The sequence below is a fragment of the Tachysurus vachellii genome, chromosome 1, assembly GCF_030014155.1.
Source record: "Tachysurus vachellii isolate PV-2020 chromosome 1, HZAU_Pvac_v1, whole genome shotgun sequence".
Classification (NCBI taxonomy): Eukaryota; Metazoa; Chordata; class Actinopteri; order Siluriformes; family Bagridae; genus Tachysurus; species Tachysurus vachellii.
Genome location: NC_083460.1, coordinates 34,249,877 through 34,270,684, shown reverse-complemented (window position 1 = coordinate 34,270,684; position 20,808 = coordinate 34,249,877). Strand labels below are relative to the sequence as shown.

General features: G+C 39.7%; 1 protein-coding gene across 2 annotated transcripts in view; it reads left to right on the top strand.

Moving 5' to 3' along the window:
* Positions 1-20,808, top strand: part of adamts17 (ADAM metallopeptidase with thrombospondin type 1 motif, 17) — a 136,893-nt gene that overhangs the window by 7,568 nt on the left and 108,517 nt on the right. For both annotated transcript variants that reach the window (XM_060884164.1, XM_060884156.1), the window contains exons 3-6: positions 3,329-3,494; positions 11,018-11,190; positions 17,605-17,688; positions 19,327-19,484. In XM_060884164.1, the coding sequence (XP_060740147.1) occupies positions 3,329-3,494; positions 11,018-11,190; positions 17,605-17,688; positions 19,327-19,484 (581 nt within the window). The remainder of the gene's footprint in view (positions 1-3,328; positions 3,495-11,017; positions 11,191-17,604; positions 17,689-19,326; positions 19,485-20,808) is intronic.

Below are 20,808 nucleotides of genomic sequence, written 5' to 3'. Positions count from 1 at the left end.
CATGACCAGTACATGCATTGCTTGCTTGTCAGTTGGTGGAGTTTACAGTTGGTTACAAATAAGAAATGTGAGATTTTAAAATCTAATTTATTCTGTATTACTGAAAAAAGCAACACATCTTTTTGTCTTAATATACACTAATTGACCGTAACATAAAAACACCTGTCTGATATTGTGTAGGTTCTCCTTGTTCCACCAAACCAGCTTAAGAAATTGGACATGATATATGATCTGATACATTGATCTGATCCATGGTTGGTCGAGTTCTGATGGTCACACACCCATTCGTGCTTTTGGCAGTGTAGAGGAGTCAGCATGGGCTCTGTAGCTCTTGCCCCATAATCAGTTAGCTGTAATGCACTGTGTTCTGACACATTTCTGTCAGACCCAGCATGAACTTTCACAGCAATTTGTGCTACAGTAGCTCTTCTGTGAGATCTCACCAGATGGACCAGACATCAGTAAGCCTTGGGCGCCCATGACCCTGTCACAGGTTCACCAGTTGTCCCAATTTTATGGAGACACCACAAAAGACCTGCTGTTTGAGTGATGTCAGACCCAGTCATCTAGCCATCACAATTTGGCTCTTGTCAAAGTTATTTGTCAAAGTATGCTTGCCCATTTTTCCTGCTTCCAAGACATCAACTTTGAGACTTTGAAACTAAAACTGTTGAGAGCAACAAAAAAAAAACAAACCCGCTATACCCAAAAAAACTTCCAGAGCAGTAAACTTTATTTATTATGCAGGTCAGGTTTTCACACTGCCAACAAATTACATTGCTGAATGTGGAACTTCGTTTCAGTGCTCTCACTATGAGACTATGAGTTATTGAATATATTATGTACTGTAGATAATCTGTATCAGACAACATTACAACAGTTTATGATTAAATTTATAATATTAGCACAATAAGCTTTCAAAGGCGGTTTCCCTGTGTCGGCTTTCTTCATTTTTTTTTAAATGGTGCCTTTTATAACTTGTTCTAACAATTTTGGTGAGATTTAAATTTTTTTATCGGTTCAAGGCCATTACCATGTAAACACATCTTGAGCAACAACGCAAAATATGAGAGAAACAACACAAGCTGTGTTACACAGTCTTAGTGAGGGCAATCAGTAATAATCAGCTTCCTGAGTCCTTCATTACTCTTATTTAGGAGTTTTAGGAGCTCATTGATAGCATGTTAGCAACAGAGAAAATCCCAGTAACATAACAGATAATGGTCAGATTTCGCTGTTTACTTCTAACACAAACAATTTTCTAGCGATGTTCAACGGCATATTAATGAGAAATCCAACACAAATATAGTTGAGAGAGCAAATGATGGACTCACAGTTCCAGAATGCAGTGCAGCTGTATGACTCAGAGTTATGGCAGAGACTTGTCATGGCTAGTTAGCAGTTTACGGCATGACAAGCACAGTGGTGTCAAGGGCAGCGTTAGGAACAAACTTAAAACTTTGGTAATCTTGGTGATTTGTTTCAGCTGAGTGTACCGATTAGGATGCGAGAGAGCTGGACAGAGAAAAGGGCTAAAACACTGCTGCATCAGTCTTTGGCATCGTTGCTTGTGGGTAATTGATTAGCATTGAAAGTAAAACTGTTAACCGTAGGGAAAATAGATTGCTTGTTTATAAAAGAAGATTTCATTACAAAATAAATTATATATGGTACTTATAATTATAAAGCCTTATAAGTATGTTGTTTAGGAGAGGTTAATTACTTCTTTAGCTATGATTTGTTGATTTCAAGCTTCTAGTGCACTCATTTTGTTACTGTACTTTGTCATAACCACTGAGGTTAGCCTGTAATCTAAGGGTATGTTCAAGACTCACTAAATATCCCCTCTGAGCCCAGCAATCAGTTGCTGCAGCTCATGTTGCCACAAGCATTATCCGAAGCCCTTGAGTATCAGTGTGGCTGGAGGAAAGGAAAAAAATATTCCTGCTCTGTTAATGTCATTTCCACTGTTCTCCTTCCACTGAGGTGGCCATTTTCCTATATACGCTGCCTGTAGCCGAGCGCCTGGCGTTTGTGTGGAGTTTGCATGTACGCGTCGCGGATGAAAGCGCATGCTTTACGACCCCCTTTCACCTTGCCCTGTCAGCACTCCTGTCTTCTTTTTCCTCTCCTCCTCCTTATTCACACCTGCCTTAAGGCTTCATTGTTCATTCCTTGTCCTTTCTTGTCCTATATTCATTTGTCTTTTTTCTTTCGCTGTCTTCAGATAAATAGATCCTATAGGGTGACAGCCAACACCCTACACGATTGTGATTGAACGGTGCCAATTTTTACTGCATGCTGATTCAGGGGTTCAGGCCAAGAGAGAGAGCTTCTCTTTTAAAGCCAATGGTAAATTGATTTATGTTAAAGAGGCACAGAAATACAGACAGGCAGTCAGACAGACAGATAGACAGACAGACAGACAGACAGACAGACAAGCCCACCATATGTTACAGGTTCTCTGGAGGGATGTTGATGAATAAACATATACTGTACACTAGGAGTGTATTCACCTTCAACACAACTTCCAGTGTGACGGGATCCTGAATTTCATTTTTAAACTCTTAAAATAGTAATTCTTTACACTAGCTTCATTCTGATAAATGGACAGGGCTTTTTATGGTGGGTAGAGTTGTTCAGAAACTATGAGGTCTTAAATATGGATCCAAATGCACGGGTTAACGAAACATAGATTAAGCCTTCATTGGGACATTAAGACTTCATTGTGAATATGTTTATAAATGTGCATTTATGTTGTGCTAATCCTAGCAATGGGTATTGCAATGTGACCTGGAAGTACGGCAATCTTAGATAGGAATCCTGAAATTGTGCCTTCAATCACTATTAAAGGAAAATACTAGAGAATTCAGTGAAAGGCTGTAGGCAGTATACTTGACCCATTTTTCTTCCCCTGTCATGAAATGAGGCTTTGTTATTGTTCATGTAGTATTTTTGGTCTATGTGCAGTTTAGACCCTAAACGTGTCTAAACATGTTCTCAGATTTAATGAACTGATTTGAAGCAGATCAATTTGGTAGTGTATTTATGTGCAACTCTAATTAAAAAGAAGGGTAAGAAAAGGTATATTAGTAGCCAGGCACTAGCTATTCTAGGTTTGGTTAGCATTGTCATAGCAACAGAGATGGAGAGATTTATGAAGCTACTCATAAATTAATTATAAGACAGATTTTTTCCAGGCCTGACCAACACTGTTACTCGGAGCAAGACAAGGTCTTCAACATTATAGTGTACTGTTTAGTGCTATTTTACATGCAGTAAATGCTGCCCCATGGTTTAATGCCTTTCTGTCTTTTGTGTGTCTCAGACTGGCCTGATTCAAATGGGAGATGAGACACTGTTTATCAAGCCCGTTCATCAGGAACTCGAGTCTTTCTCAGGCGGAGAACACAAAGTCATCAGACAAAAACGTTTTTCTGACAAAGCTTCCCAGTCCACAAACGGCAACCCAAAACACTGTCAAGTCATCCAAGGTGAGCATCCTATTAATATATTGTCGCTGTCGGGCGGGAACCTCCTATGTAAAAATTTTGTCAATTTCATATTTTTTCACATATCAATGCTATTGGTCAGTCCCCACGTGGGTCTGTTATTTTTACAAGTTGTTAACTACGGTGGCCGAGAAGTGCAAAACAAATTAACAAATCCGAAAAAAAATTAACAAATCCGAAAACAAATTAACAAATCCGAAAACACATTAACAAGTCAGACAACCCGGAAGAGGTTGGTATAGTTTGTGAATGGAAACTTACCATCATCGGACAAGACACCTTTCATTCACCTGTATATCGTTAATGACAGTCGTCTTGTCCAATGATCGGTAAGTTTCCATTCACAAACTATACCTACCTCTTCCAGGTTGTCTGAATCGGTGCACGAAACACATTAACAAATCAGAAAACACATTAACAAATCAGAAATCAGAAAACACATTAACAAATCAGAAAACACAACGACATTTCAGACAACCCGGAAGATTCCAAAATTTCAGACATTTTGGTATAGTTTGTGATTGGACAAGACACCTGTCACTCAAAGTATACATGAAGTTCAACAGTCTGCCGCAGGGAAAAGTTGGAATGGATGGCTGGAATGGATTACTGTGGATTAATTCTATTTTCTTATATTTAAACGGAGAACTTTACACATTACACATAAGATTCCATACCTGTATATCTTGAGTGACAGGTGACTTGTCCAATGATCGGTAAGTTTCCATTCAAAAACGATACACTACCGTTTCTGGGTTGTCTGACTTGTCGTTGTGTTTTCGGGATTTGTTAATGTGTTTTCGGATTTGTTAATGTGTTTTCGAATTTGTTAATTTGTTTTCGGATTTGTTAATTTGTTTTCGGATTTGTTAATGTGTTTTGCACTTCTCGTCCACCGTAATTAACCAATCTAAAGTCTTGAAAATAGCTTGAGCGCAAATCTCTTAACTCCATTAGACACTTCAACTGTCTGAGAAATCTCGTAACTCCACCTCTTCTTCACTCCGCTGGAGAGCTTCACGACAGCATAATCTCGTATCTCCCTGCTCCCAAGTCATAAAGCTTGTATCTCCGATAAAACGTGACTTTGGGAAAATGATGTGTTAATGTTGGTACACAACAGTATATGATAGCAATATAAGGTATAATAACAATTTTAACGATACAATGTTTAATAACTCAAAAATACGCCCTTTTTTTTAATTTCCTGAAAAATAACGGCTTTGGAGATACGAGGATTCCGCCCGACAGCGACGATATGATAGAATATTGTTATTTCAGTTTTGAAACAACTACATCTTCCTGTCCTTTCAGTTTAAATGCAGTATCTTTGGTTTCCTCAATAATGGAAGGAAAATCGTGTCTCAGTCACTGCACTCCTTTATTGCAATCCTATGGTGAAATGTCTTCGATTTATTCAGATTAGTACTGATGTATTAAAACAACATATCTAAATGATGAATGGCTTGAGTACATGCTTTTGTCCAGTCGTGTGGCATGAACCCAGTTTTGTCATTGTAGACATTGAGCTTGTCCAGCTTTATTCTAAATGCTGTAATAACATGTCCTCTTTATTTGAACGAAAGTTTTCCAGACCTAGACAGTTGGCTGCATGTGCATCATAGTATAGTCAGTGTTAATTCTCTGTATTGTACAAGAATTTAAAGCAAAAATAAATAACAAACCAATCAAAAAGCAATCATTCGCAACCCCAGTCTTAGCTTTATAAGTGGATATCCAGATTTATGTCAGTACTAAAATCATGAACTGACAGAGTTGGGGAGCTCATTTCTTCCCAAACACTGTTTTTTAAAACTACAATTTTTTCAGATAATATGTATGACATCACTGTTAAACTTTCCTTGAATTTTCAAAATGTTTTTTGACAATTTGTTTGAGCTTCATAGGAGACCATTTACCAAAATTGAATTGATGGTTACTCAGATTGAAAGTTGGGCGGGATCACTGTGCATCTGAACTGTACTGGATGCAAAGTGGGCCATTTCACTGTGTATGGGACACAAGCATCTAAGGGACTTTTTACACCTGGTCACTTCATGTGTTTTCTCTGATCCGATAGCCATCCGATTTGTTAAAACTGTTCCATTTACATTAGGCCACATAAATGCGTCTCGGCGAATCGGATATCAATTAGATCTTTCTGCTCCCGCTCAAAATGCAAATATATTTTACCTCATTTCCGGGGTAATTGAAATGGAACACGCTTTGGTGTATGCGGTTTTAAGAATACAATCAAAAAGAACACAAAACAACTTGTTATGACGGTTATGCTACACAAAACAGCATTTACTGTTTGCTGCATTTTCGCTGGCGGCAGCAGCGCATTTTAAGACCCAACGAGACACCTGGGTGAAAGATCACTTCCGAGTGACGTACTTCTGTTTTGGAGGAGTTTAGCGCTGACGTATGTGGCTTGAACAACCACATTCATTTACACCTGTCCAGTTTCATCTGAAATGCGCCCCAGACCTCCTCCTGAAGTGGTTTGAACGATCGGATTTATATCCGTCTCGAAAATATTTCGGAGGGCATTCAGACCTGGTCTTTTTATGAAAACACATGAAGTGACCAGGTGTAAAAAGCCCCTAAGGGCAATTTATTGTAGCTAATCTGTCTCCCTGCATGATTCTGGACAGTCGGAAAAAGGCAGAGAACCGAGAGAAAACTCACTCAGAAATAAGAACATACAGAATACCATACAGAGAGTAAGAAAAGCTCTGGAGCTGTGAGGCAGCAGTACTACCTGCCGAAACACCATGCTATAGACACTTATCATTATTTAAAGTGTTAACTAGCAGACATTGACGTTTCAGACTTTTGACAACCGCTCAGTGTTTGAGAGAAGTGCAGACAGGAACGGTAGCCAACTAAAACACAATAACTGGAATGTTTGGTTTCATATCAGCACTTGTGTGAAGTTTACGTGCAACACCACTTTCTCCTGTTCACTGCCTTTAATTTAGTAGATCATTGGGCTTGCACCAAGAAGCATACCGTGAAGAGCACCCTTACTGTTTCATAACCAGAGCCAACCACCTGAAGGGGCACCAGCCACCTGAGCATTGGCAACATGTGTGAAAAAATTCATTCCATATGTCCATATCAGGACTTGAAGTAACCACAACCTAGAACAAAAAAGAGATGGAAATTGGGGGAATGAAAGAAAGACGGGATCAGAGCCAGTCGTATGTCTGGGGATCTTAAAGGCTGAGTGGGGTCTGTGTGATTGTGTGCAAATGTGGTTGGACATAACGGCTCTACAGTGAAACTCCAGGTGCTTTAGCCATTCTGCTCTAACCAGCACCTGGCGTCTACAGAGAGGCACGAGAAGACGAAAATTGGGGAGGGGGATTATTTCCTCTGCTTTCTCGTATGTTCCAGGCTGTTTCCTAACCATGCCAGAAGTTCTTATCTTCTCTTTGTCTCTCGCATTTTCTCTCTCTCATCTGCCTATGTGTTGAAAAGTTGTGAGTGAGCTGCATCCCTGAAACCCCCACCACTACCAAACCATACTATCCCTGGAGAAAGATACCGGCCGAGACAGACTGTATATCCATTAAAATTTGTTTCCTTAGTACTTCAGAGGCTTCCCGATGCTTGCATACACACACACACACACACACACACACACACACACATACACACACACACGGTCTGGACGTGTAGGGGAAGCTCATGTTACACCGAGGACAGAGTGGGAGTGTTAAAAGCAACAGAAGGAGGTGATCTGCAGCTCTTGCCTTCTCCGCCCGCAATCTCTTCCATCTGGCCCGGTGAAATACGGCTGCATTGACACACCGGTCGCATTGGAACATTGTTGTGTAATCTGTAGAAAAGAGCTCACTCGATCCACAAGTCAGGAAGCATAAATCAGAAAACAAGAGTTGAAATGGCAGTCCATTCATTTACATTTTTTATTCACTTGCCAGACGCTTTTATCTGGAGCAGTGTATACATGAATCAGGACGTGATCCCAAAACAGGCACTTAGGTGGATATGGAATAAAGTCCCAACCTTTGGTTTCACTGGTACCGACGTACCCTGCATATCCCTGTTTGCTTCTGGTGTTGTTGTATTCCCGCTATGAATGGGACAGGAGGGGACTGGTCATTTATACAAAGTGAAGGACGGACTGGAAGGAGACGCCAACTGGGATCAAAGAGGAAAAAAGGGGTGTGGTGTTGCTCCATAAGACAAGAGAAGCAACATACTCACACTTTGCCTGAAGGAGATAGCAGGCAAGGGAGTGGATCTTACATAATTAGGTGTGTCTGCTTTAGCCACAAAGTCTGCTCAATGAGCTTGAAATACACTATATACACAAAAGACTTAATGTTTATTCTTTCTGATTCCACAAAACCTTGTCTGAATCCTGTTTTGTGTGGTGATGCACCTATAATTGGGTACCAGAAAAGGACAATGCACTGAGAACATATAAAAATGAGCAGAAGAGAACAGGAAGTTGAGAAAGATTGCTGGGTTGTGTGGTTTTGTTGCAAAAAACAAAGAAGGAAAAGTAAAGAGAATGGTCATCAGATGGGCCTAAAAGGAAAAGGAAGCTTAGGAAGGTTTAGGTTTAGTATAATTATTCATTTAAAACACGAATTGAGAAGTGAGGTGTAATCCAGTCCAGGCTTAGAGCTGAAGAGTTCAGGGTCTGTGGAAGGCCTAGGAGAGCATCACAGTCCCTGGCTAATATTGTAGCAGCAGAAACAGGGGCAAGAGTCAAATGCTGATGAAAATATTGCTGAGGGCAGATTCAGAAAAGTTTCAGCTTATAGAGGCTTCAATTTAATTTCTTCGACAACTTACCAAATGGGGGGCACGGTGGCTTAGTGGTTAGCACGTTCGCCTCACATCTCCAGGGTTGGGGGTTCGATTTCCACCTCCGCCTTGTGTGTGGGGAGTTTACATGTTCTCCCCGTGCCTCGGGGGTTTCCTCCGGGTACTCCGGTTTCCTCCCCCGGTCCAAAGACATGCATGGTAGGTTGATTGGCATCTCTGGAAAATTGTCTGTAGTGTGTGATTGCGTGAGTGAATGAGAGTGTGTGTGCCCTGCGATGGGTTGGCACTCCGTCCAGGGTGTATCCTGCCTTGATGCCCGATGACGCCTGAGATAGGCACAGGCTCCCCGTGACCTGAGGTAGTTCGGATAAGCGGTAGAAGATGAATGAGTGAGAGTGAGTGGAGTCCATTTGCATATGGATGTCTAGGGCCAGATCTGTGTGTGACATGTTGGAGAATCATGCTGGCACTCTTGGACATTTTGACCTACAAAATTTTTGGTGGCATGAGCCATTTGGTGCTGTTGTTAGGGTGAAACAAAGACAATCAAGTATTAAGAATGAATTGACACGTGTCAGTTTTTTTTGTCCAAAGATCTTATTCACAGATCAGACATCCCTGTCTGGAAAAAAAACAAAAAAAACTGTTCATTTCAAAAAGAAAACTAATATACCAAAAACCTAACAAAGGAATTCATGGCCATTGGCAGTATTATTTAAATGATAATAGCTAATTCTATGAAGCATAGACTTTTCTGAGGATTTCATGGGTTAAGCACCTTAAAATATCTTATGGTTTGGGTTTTAAAAATGAATGAATTATTTCAAATGGGCATCTTTCAGATTTGGTTTAAAAATACTTTGCTACAATGATCCCAACAATTAATCTTTGTTTTTATCTGGCATACAGATATCTATCTTGTGTAGTCACAGCTGTGGGTAATAGATCCAACATATTTGTGATGGAGCTGGAGGCTCGGTTTAGTGATTTGAATCACTATGAGCTGCGGTCTGCCTCCGAACCAGACGGAATTCCAAAAATGTTGGAACTTTTCTCCGACTTACCCTCATGAAAATCCAGAACAACTTCCAATTCATCACCGCCCATTCCTTTTCCTTTCAGCTCTCTCTCTCTCTCTCTCTCTCTCTCTCTCTCTCTCTCTCTCTCTCTCTCTCTCTCTCTCTCTCTCTTCACGCCGACTTGGACTTTTTTATTCCCCTCACTGGCTTTTTGGCCTTCGAATAGCAGACGCGCACTCACACAGGCATACGTTATGGAAGCTGGAGCAAGACTGCGGTATGAAGTGCACATTCTTCATTTTTTGCGCAGAAGTCTATTTTCAAGCAAGGTTCACAGGTTCAGTTTTTCCCTAGTTTAAACACACCTGATCAACTAATTATAACCTTTTTCATGAGGTGGATCAGGTTTGGGAAAATGGTGCAAGGCAGAGTGTCCTTAGGACTGAAGTTAAGAACCCGGTGTAACTGTCAGCCAAAGTACTCTTAAACACAGACTTCAAATAGATGTATCTTCCATGATGTATTCCAACACACACCATGTATTTCACATTATTCGTTTTTTTCAAAGTTATTTTTATAATGCAGATTTTCTATTATTCTTTTTTTTTTTAAGCTGTCGTTTGGCTATGATTACAAATTTAGCATGCTGAACTAATGTTTCTAGCTAATAGGGGGACCTAAGCTAATAAAGTACACCCCTAAGAAAGCACAGTGTTCAGGAGACCTCAAAGATACCAAAAATACCAGTCAAGTGCTAAGGTAAGAAAAAATCAGTGGAATATTTTTGCACAGAAGCAAACAGGATTTTTGTGAAAATTAGGGTTCATGTGAAGCTGCAGTTGCTCAAAATATTTACAGATTTATTTAGTTGAATAAGTGCATTATCTGGGTAGTCCTTCTTGTTGGAATTTTCTGTGTGAAAATGTACTCTATATCCAACAAAACTGCTATAAAATGGCATATAGTACACATTTCAGGAAGCACCTCATGTGTCTAAAGCAGTAGGCCAAGGAAATGGTTCTTCCAGGCATGGACTGCTAAAAAAAAAACCAAACACACCTTTCCATGATTAAAAGCAGCTGAGTCTATACACAACTTATCAGATCGCAAAGATACAAGCAATTAGTCTACTTAAGTCTTAACAACGGTTTGCTTCACCCCTCCACACTGATAGGCTGAGATCGAAAAGATTTTAACAACCTCGTATCACTAGCCTGAAGGCACTCATCAGATCTGTTTACATTTTAGTAATAATTCACCAATTAAAAGAAATTTGTTCAGATATCAAATGGTTCTTAGCCTGGCTGATTCACTACATTTGGTATATGTTGTGTACATTACAATTATATGTGTTTTTTTTAATTAACTGTCTGCCAACTGCGATATGTTTCTGTCTGTATATGTGTATATTTTTTCAAATCACAAAAACTTAATTTGTAGGTTTGATATTAACACTCTTGTGCATTCCCGATGGTGTGTTTCTTAAAACCAGTGTTTATTAAACTTTGGGTATAGTAGGACTCCAACCCTAACTCCCATAAACACATACAAACCGTAGAGTAGTGGCTATAGCATGGTCATAAATTGTATGTCATTCTAATAACATTAAACAAACATTTTAAACAATTTTTTGTACTATTTGTAGACAAGTGCTACTTTTTTGTATTTGTTTGGCTTTAGGGAAGCGAAAGGACCGGCGGTCTAAAAGCACAGAGGATGCTCGTGGGAGGAGAAACGCTATCCGGATGAGCGGCGAATACACTGTAGAGACGGTGGTGGTGGCCGACGCAGACATGGTGCAGTACCACGGAGCCGAAGCAGCGCAACGCTTCCTGCTTACCGTCATGAACATGGTGGGTCTCACACAATCCCACACACGACTAAATACAAAATGGAATTTTACTCTCATCGGTTCATGACTCTCATTGGATTCCCTGCATAGCATGCAGGATTTATAATAGAAAGATTAACAAACAAACAGGATTAAAGGAAGATCATGTTTACTCATATTAAGCTTTTAATATTTTAAGATACTATATTAGGACCTGAATTACCAATTAATAAATATGTAATTAAGACTCACCCTTTTTTTAAAGCAGTACCGCCTTATACAGAATGTATTCCTTTTTAAAAACACTTAATTTCAAGTTTTCAAGTTTTCTTCTTGTGACTAAACAGATTAATAAATGCTGAGATTTATTTATTATATGTTTGATGGTAGTCAGGTTTAGACAGAATTTTCTTGAACTGTAATCACATTCAGGTTTCATATTTACAGCCGTAGGTCAGATTAGGTCCGAACAGTTGGTTTGTGTTGTGGCCCAAAAAAGAATTATGACCTATAAAGATCCTTCATATGGCTAGAAGAGTTGCACAAGCAAGACCAAATCATAAAACATACGTTTCTAAATGGCCGATAAATCAGTATAATCTTGAATCTTTGTTCTTCACTATACAAATCATGAAGAACTAAGGTAAACCGACACACGCTTCCTCACGCTACTTTATTCCCTACGGCTGCTTGATACAGTGCATTGAGAAGCAGAACTCTTCTTCCCTCACACACCAACCATATGTCGAACCCCCAAAGATTACTTTTCCATTGGAGTTTCTTCTTCTGGGGTTCCTTCTGTTTCCATATGTCCAGGTGAATTTAATTTTTTGTTATTTCATAGTAAAGCGAAATCTATTTCTAATGAATCGATGTTTATAAAAGAGCTACATTAAACATAGATAACTGAACACTGGTGGAAACATTCAGGTGACTGTGAGCATGCGAGTGCAGGTGGTTGCTGGGAGTTGGAGTTCGTGGTGGATATGTTAGAAGGCCGCTGTGATAGAGTTTACAGTGTTATGCAGTGAGTCTCTGTCTCTTCAAACATTTTGCTGATACACTCTTTTCACAATCATTCAGCCAAATAGCTAATATCAAATCTAATATTTAAAAAAAAAAAAACTCATTTCTTAACGAGCAAGCCAGAGGTGACAGCGGCATGAAAAAACTCCCGGAGAAAACATGAAGAAACCTTGAGAGAAAACATCTCTTTTCTTCATCTGAGTCTCACAGGGTAGTGAAAATATAAATCATTAGTGTATACAGATGTTGAAGAGTTAAAGCAAACAGAACTAATTTTGTAAAAAGTATGTGCGTATTGTGATTTTTTTGGCCTTGGGATGAGAACAGAGCTTTCTTTACGATTACAGCAGCAGTTCTTGAGAACATCCACACTATCCAGGAAGGTTGAGACCTGTGCAAACTGTTTTAGGGCAATGCAATTATTTAGGACGGCCATGTAGGACCACCTAGAGCAGCCGAAAGTGAGAAACTCCTGCTGTTGTGGATGTTCTCACATAGATACGTGAATAGTAACACATCTAGGTGATATATACTGCAGCGTCTATCCAGCCTGTTGTAAATGTCACGATAAACTGTGCCAGTCTGCACTGAGTGGATCAGTAACACTTAAGCTTAAGCACATCTTGGCTTATCTTAAAGTAATCTGCTTTCCCATGAACACACACCTGCGGCGCTGGCCAGATGAAGTGCCTTTGAAAGCGGTATGATGATAGCGCAAGAACAGAGAGGGAGTAAGTTCCTGAAGTTCAGGATTTCTACATCACACATTCTTTTACAAGTCAGTTGGCAAGCGCTTTAACCACTTTATCTGAGTTAGAGCTCAGCTTCCTTTACACACACACATAGATTTTACTCTCAATGACATAATGGCTTCAAGCTACAATGAGGGAATTGAATAATAGATTTTCTTTCTGCGTCTTTGAAAGTGGAAGTGACCTTGAATTGGTCCAAGTGGATTTTCAAAAGGCCATTAATCACATTGGAATTGATTTCATTTGCAGTAAAGATTTCAAATGGCAGCACTTTGTTATCATATTTCTAGTCTATCCTGAAAATTCTGTCAAAAATGAAGAAATTTTACATTTTGTGTTTGGCCAGAAAGTGTGATTCAGATGATGTAGTCATGTAGGATTTAGCTAAATTATCTTTTCATCTTCAGAGAGCGTGTAGGAAAAACTTTTACTGTAATCGTTTTGTAGTCAGAGCTTGTGCTTTGACACGTCATCATTTGTTGAAGTATACTATACTCTTTATTTACATCCTACATGTTTTCATGCTCTAAAAATGAATTGGCTGCTAATTCAATTCAATTCAATTTTATTTGTGTACTGTAGAGAATTTAACAACGGCCATTGACACAAAGCAGCGTAGAAATCTATCCATTCAGGATAGATATTACAAAATTTTTTTGTAGTGATCAAGCCAGAGATGATGGTGTCAAAGAAAAACGTCCTGAGACAATATGAGGAACGAGACTCTAAACAGAACACTTCCTTACCTGACACTGGATAGTGTGATTTATAAAAAAGAATTCCCTTCCTGTGTATTACAGTTTTATAACTGTGTATTACAGTTTTTACAGGTAATAAAGAGACTTTTCTTACCACATCGCACTCAAGTGCAAAAGTGTTTGTGGCAATTGCAGTCTGAAGCCAACTCCATGGTCTCTTAAGTGATACCATACACAGCAATCCAAGGTATGTGATGATGCAATCCAAGGTATATGATGATGCCTGTAGAGCCATCCTAAGTAGCTGTAAGCAGCGTCCACGTAATGAGGCTCCAGCTAGAATTTGGGAATATCCAGAGGGCAGTAGTGGCCAGGGTCACTCTTAATGGGATCTCTTTCACTCTTCCACACCCGGTGTCACGGTTGAAACGATGGACGTTGGTTTGTAATCACTAGTCTACTAGCCTTCTAGCTGTCTAGCTATTACTCTGGAATTGAACACAAAATGTATTTTGTTAGTGATCGACTATGTTTACCTAAAAACTTGAATGTTGCTCATGATGCTGTTTTCTATACAAGAGTTAGTTTGCTGTAGATATCCATGATTTCTGGAGTGTCAGTGGAGTCCTAATGTATCAATTTAATCAAATCTGGCTTCCAAACATAACGAAACGCAAAATACGTCCATAATCTGGCTAAAAACGTCAACATTTATTTTACTCTGACCAGTCAAGAAATAATTAGAATCAGTGACCATTGCATAGTTTTCTGTGGAGTTTCTGTGACAGCTGTCTAGTTGAAGCCTTAGTGTGAATTGTGGCTATAATCAGAGCAAGCAATTTTAAATAGCTACAGATCTGTACATCTGCCTGTGTAAGATAAACTGGCATGTAGCATCCAATCGTTTATTCTTCTTCCTTCAGTGGTCAGGTAACGCTGGTAGCTGGGAATATATCCTGGATGGGTCCTCTAGTTCACTGCAGAGCACCGTGCATACATACATTCACATACTTATTCACACTTAGGGGCAAAATTTAGAGTCACCAATCCACCTACTAATTCATCAGTTATTTGGGAGGTGGCATTAAAACGAAATCAGAGAAATAAACACAGAACATGGGGAGAACATGATTGAACCTGGGATCCTGGAGCTGTGAGGTTTACAACACTAAGCTATGCATCAAAATCTAAATGGCTGCATCATCCATTATAGTACACATGGGTGTTCTGACATCATTCTTACACTGAAATCTATACTTCAGTTTAAGGTGTGTGTGCGTATAATTCAATTCAATTCAATTCAAGTTTATTTGTATAGCGCTTTTTACAATAGACATTATCTCAAAGCACCTTTACAGAACATAAACATAGAACAGAAGGTAAACATATAAAGGAAAACATATAGGTATACAGTGGTACCACGCTTATCGACCTTAATCCGTTCCTTAAAACGGTCGAAATGCGAAAAGGTCGAAGAGCGAATGTAATTATCCCATAAGAAATAATGGATACCCAGTTAATCCGTTCCTGACCTCCACCGATACCCAATAATGAACAATTTTTGCCCCGTTTTTAGCAGTATTAATACTAAATAATACATAAAATAATACAGGTACATAAATAATATTGTACACTTTAAACAAAGTATTGTATATACAATATACACGCACTAAATTGTTATATTGACCGCTAAATAACACTAATATTGTTCACAAACCTGAAGTTTAATTTATGATAGATGCTCTCTCCACGAAGGCCGAGGCGAGACTGGGAAGATCCTTCCCCTCGCGCCACGTGGGTCGAGGTCGATAAGCGGGGATTTGGTCGTTCAGCGGGCGCAAATTTCGGTCGGAAAAATGTTCGCTAAGCGAAAAGGTCGATGTCCGAGCCGGTCGATAAGCGGGGTACCACTGTAATATAAAGAATTAATATAATAAAAATTAGATATATAGTTGTCATGGACGCAGGATAAAAGCGGACCCAGGCGCAGGATAGCAAAATAAACGGGGTTTAATTTAACAAAAGAAACATGAAACATAACACAGACTGACAACAAAACAACAGTACAAAACAACAGTAGATTCCGCGCTGCACCAGGCAACGCGGCTTAACTAAATACTACTAATAATCAAGACACATGAGGGACAGGTGTGCAGAAGCGGGCAGGAAGAGACAAGGGGCGGGGCAGACATGTGACAGAAAAACATAAACAAAAGGCACATGGCCAGAGTCCGGGCTGAGTCCTGACAATAGTTCGCAATGTGTATGTATTTATTCCCAATGAGCAAGTCTGAGGTGACTCAGGCAGCAGTGGCAAGGAAAAACTCCCTTAAATTGGTAAAGGAAGAAACCTTGAGAGGAACCAGACTCAAAGGGGAACCCATCCTCATATGGGTGACACTGGAGGGTGTGATTATAATATACAGTCAAACAAATGTTGTATTGGTGTAGGGATCACATGGAGTTCAGATCTCTTTTTTAGTATCACAGAGTGCAACTGGAGCTGGTTGGTCTGTAGATGTCTCAGTATACTGGTCTCTCACACTCATACACACAAACAATGATGCAATGACAATACCTAAATCTACCATTAACTTTGAGCTCAGTACCCACAGTGAAATAAGGGAATATGTATGAATATGTCAGTCAAATACAAAATTATATTATGTATAGTTAAAAAATACATAATAAATTGCCTGGTGGAGAAGCGTCAGGTTCCTGTGCTCTCACTGCCTGAGTCTTGGTTTGATTTCTGGACAGGGAACTAACCCAGTCATTGAGGAGTTAACGCTCAGTTGCAGTTCAAAGTCTAGATAAAATGGGAGGGTTGCGTCAGGAAGGACGTCCGGCATTAAACCTGTGCTAAAAATCCAATACAAAACGCTGTAGGTGGGATTCTTAGCTTAGGTACTCCAATCATATTGGATGTTTGAAGAACAATTGTCCTCAGTCAGGTGTAACTGATGTATGCTTTTTTCAGTGCAAGAGGAAACCTTTGGGCACTTTTAGGTTTTTAAATAAAGTACTGTAGCTGTAGTTTTTGCAAAAAAATGGAATTGTCATGTATTTCAATTCTTGTGAAGGTATTTAGTCCCCATCAAGGTATAAAAACTTAGTGACCCACACACACACACACGTACACACAAACACCCACACCCACCCACCCGCCCACACACACACACACACACACACACAAACGCACACTCAAGCAAAGCAAAAATATTTTTATTCAAGTTTAATTCAAATCAATTCAGCTCAGATTCTTAATCTGGAACAGTATTTTACTCTGACAACCGTTTATCAGATGGAGGCGAATGTCATGCCAGTGGACTCATCATTTCCATGCTTAGTTCTCCTCTTTCCAGCACCGGCATGTCTCCTAAAGGCCTCCTCCTTAGCTCAAGCATTGTGCTCATGTCTCAGCCGAACGAGGACGAGGCAGGGTGTGATTTAGCTCAGACTTTCATTCGTCCGCCCTCAGCTCTTTCACTCCTCATTGTTTGAGAGCAACGAGGACACCGTTGTGGAAAATATTCCTCTTTTTCATGTAAATGCACTGATTTCAACTTTCTCCTTGAGGTCCTTCCTTTCCAGATGTTTATTCTTTATTCTGTCCGCTACTATCAGGCTACTTATTTGACCTTATAAATATTGCCAGCTGTGTCTCTTTTTATCCATAGCTGTCAAAAAAATAGTTTTTAATCTAATGCTTCTGTCTTTGTGTGTGAAAGATAAAACTCTTCTCTTCTCTTCTCTTCTCTTCTCTTCTCTTCTCTTCTCTTCTCTTCTCTTCTCTTCTTTCTTTTTGATTGAGTTTAAAATAGGTAAATGAGTATTGTTTCTGTATTATATTTAACACATATACTGTATGATACCCCACAACCTCTCTCTCTCTCTCTCTCTCTCTCTCTCTCTCTCTCTCTCTCTCTCTCTCTCTCTCTCTCTCTCTCTCTCTCTCAGGTGTATAACATGTTCCAGCACCAGAGTCTGGGAGTGAAGCTAAACATCCGATTCACAAAACTGGTCCTCCTGCACTCCCGCCCAGTAAGTGCTACTTTTGTGACCCCTCTTGACAGACTTGAACCCATGACCTTGAAATGCACTAAATCTTTCCATGGCAGCAATCCACCTTTCTTCCTGTTTTATTCTCGTCTTCAGGGTTTTGTGGTTTGCTCTCTGTGTGTGCGTATGTATGTGTGTGAATCAGGAATTGCTTTCCAGCCAACAAGTTCTATCTAAGAAAAAAACAATACTGAAGCCTAGAAAATAAAACTTAATGTTGCCTTACTGATTAGTCTACAGATTAGAAACAGTTACATTTTTTGCTCCACTTTGCCCAAGTAAGCGATTACCTACGAGGGATGGCGAGGGTATCACATGAACCCAATTTGCTTACACAAGACCAAGTCATTTAACAGCTGACCATGCTTGACGGAGATTCCTTTTTTGTATTAATATGTTAAATAGTATTGTTTATAAAGGAGGCAATAGTCGCCTCCTGCCACTGTTGGGCAACTGAGCCCTTAAATCTCCCTGCTCCAGGGTTGCTGTTTCATATCTGCCTCTGCTCTCTGACCCCAACCTCCTCAGATGGGGTATGTGAAGAATAGGATTCCACTGTTCTGTAACATATATGTGGCGATAATAAAAGCTTCTATGCTCCAATTTTATTATCATTTCACAAGTGCTTATTATCTCTCACTTTCCACATGCTGGCCTGTCACTTTGATTGGGTTGAGGATCAACAGTAAGGTTTCTCATCCATTGGCCATGTTAGTGTTAGGTAATGACTGTTTTCCCAGCATTATTGAGTACTTGGATTCTAACTTGAAAAGGGAAGGTTAACGTGTAGTTCTCCTGAGACATGCCACCAGCCAGATCCTCTGATCCAACTGCACAGGAAAGCTAAACACACTGTGCTATTTGCCCAATTTTGTTTACTTGATTTAACAGAAGCCACAAGCCAGGTTGAGAGATTAAAGCCATCTTTTATTTGTTCTTTGGCTCTTCAAGAATTTGAACTCATGATCATCATAATAGAGAGAAACCTTAGACAGATGGATGACTTGGAAGCTCAAGAAGTCATCCTTAAAATGAAAACCTCCTTTTTTTTAAGCTAGAATTCTTGGAACTCCTGGTTTTAACATGGATGTGTCAAGGTTCTCTCTCTCCTTTTCCCCTCTCCTCTTTGATGGACCTCTCATTGACATTGACATGTTAAGGGCTGTTTCAATACTTCAATCACCTCAACAGAAGTTTGTTAGATGATTTCTTGGAGAAACCAGTGGAAATGCAAGAAGACAAGGAAATTGCTTAGACTACATTGTTCAGGGAGGATGTACATACAGACTGAAAAATGTGCTCTTGATTACACCACCATGATGGGTGTCATAGCTTAAGAGAGTGTCAAAGGTGAGAGAAGTGAAGTAATGCAAGAGTGGTGTAAAGATTTGTGTATATGACTCCTTTCTCAGCATGCATTTCTTCCCTATAAGGCTAATCATTTTATTAATGAAATGTGAAGGAAATCACACTAAGCTATATATATATAGCAAGGTGTCTTTTGTGTTAAAGGATTTTGGAGACATGGAGCAACCAAGGGAGTTCTGCCAATTGAAATGGATAGGCTATTTGGATATACTCAAAGTAAAGAACGATGTCTCTGTCCAATTCCATGTTTAGAAGAAGCTGAAGGTCAGCCATCATGGAGAGAAAACACTGGAGAGTTTCTGCCACTGGCAGCACGAAGAATTTGGAAGGGCTCGATATTTAGGAAATAACCAGGTCCCTGGCGGCAGAGACGATCCACCACCCATGGATGTTGCAGTACTGGTCACAAGGTAATCTTTTTTTCACCTTTTCACCATGTTGATCTCATTTTTTCACTTTCCTCTCATCATTTCACCTCTTTGATGCTTGGCCTCTGTCAGCGCCAGGCTGCTTTTAGAGGATTAGAACACTTTTTTTCTCCCATCGTTCATTAAGCCCTAATTCAAACCCTTCAGTAGGTCAGCCATGATAGTCCCTAATGAGCCTCTCATTTAGCAGTCCGTCAGCGAGACAGGTTTGTTCCCAATCTTCCTCCTTTGCCACTGCAGCCGTTCGCTTCTGGCAGCCAAAATAGTTTGCTCTTGGTGTCTCCCGGATTAGGTATTATTACCTTGTGATAATTTTGAGAGCGGCGGGAACAAAAAGGAATCCTTTTGTTGAGAACGAGGTGGTCATGTTAGCCTGTCAGATGCTATCCGTCTTCCTGGGCCTGAGGATCCAGTGGGGGCAAACAGCGGTGGCAGACAGAGGGGGCTTTTGTTTCCACCTCCTCAAGGTTGAATACGATCCACTGCGTCCGGCATAAGGGCCTCACTGTGAGACGAGGCAGCATGCAGGATCAACATCTGTTGGTGCTCTAATGCCAGGAGGGCTCTGGTCAGCACGAGTCACATTGTCAAGGTGTACTTTCAGTTCGTATGCATTACAGACAAAAATCCCCACAACTATTTATTATAGCCTTACACATCTCACACCATATTGTTATTTACCGTTCAGAACAATATTATTAGACTTATTTTTAAAAAATGATGCTTGAATCGGGCAAAAATAGTGTAACTCGAACCATAGAGTTCGTTTTTGTATGTAATTACCTCAGTGCAGCCTGTCATTTGAAATCAAAGATTATAATTGAAATATGCAGTACAGATGTACAAAGAGGGCACACCTACACTAATTTAGAACAGATTTCTGGCTAAGCAGCGAAAAGCAAAACAACAGGGCTAGTTTAGTACAATACATTTTAAAAGACTGTCTTTTCCCCCAAAAGACATACATAACTAATTCAAATCATGGTGCAGATGAATGCCAGATGAACCACACAGAAGAAATAAAAATGAAAATTCTTTCAAGAATGATTTGTTAAATTTATCACAACACATTTATGGTGGACTTCAGCTGGTAAAAGACTGATGTGTATTTTCCAGTGGTGACACGACAACATTGATTCATCCCTTTCGAATCTTTTAAATCTAAGGATAAGATAAAAAGCACTGGGATTGAGACTGGGAATGATTGATGTCTTTTTTGGGCCTATAAAGGAAACCCAAAAGAATGTCTTTGAAATTTAGCAAAATAGGTACTGTATAAAACCCTTAATTAAAAAAAAATAAAATA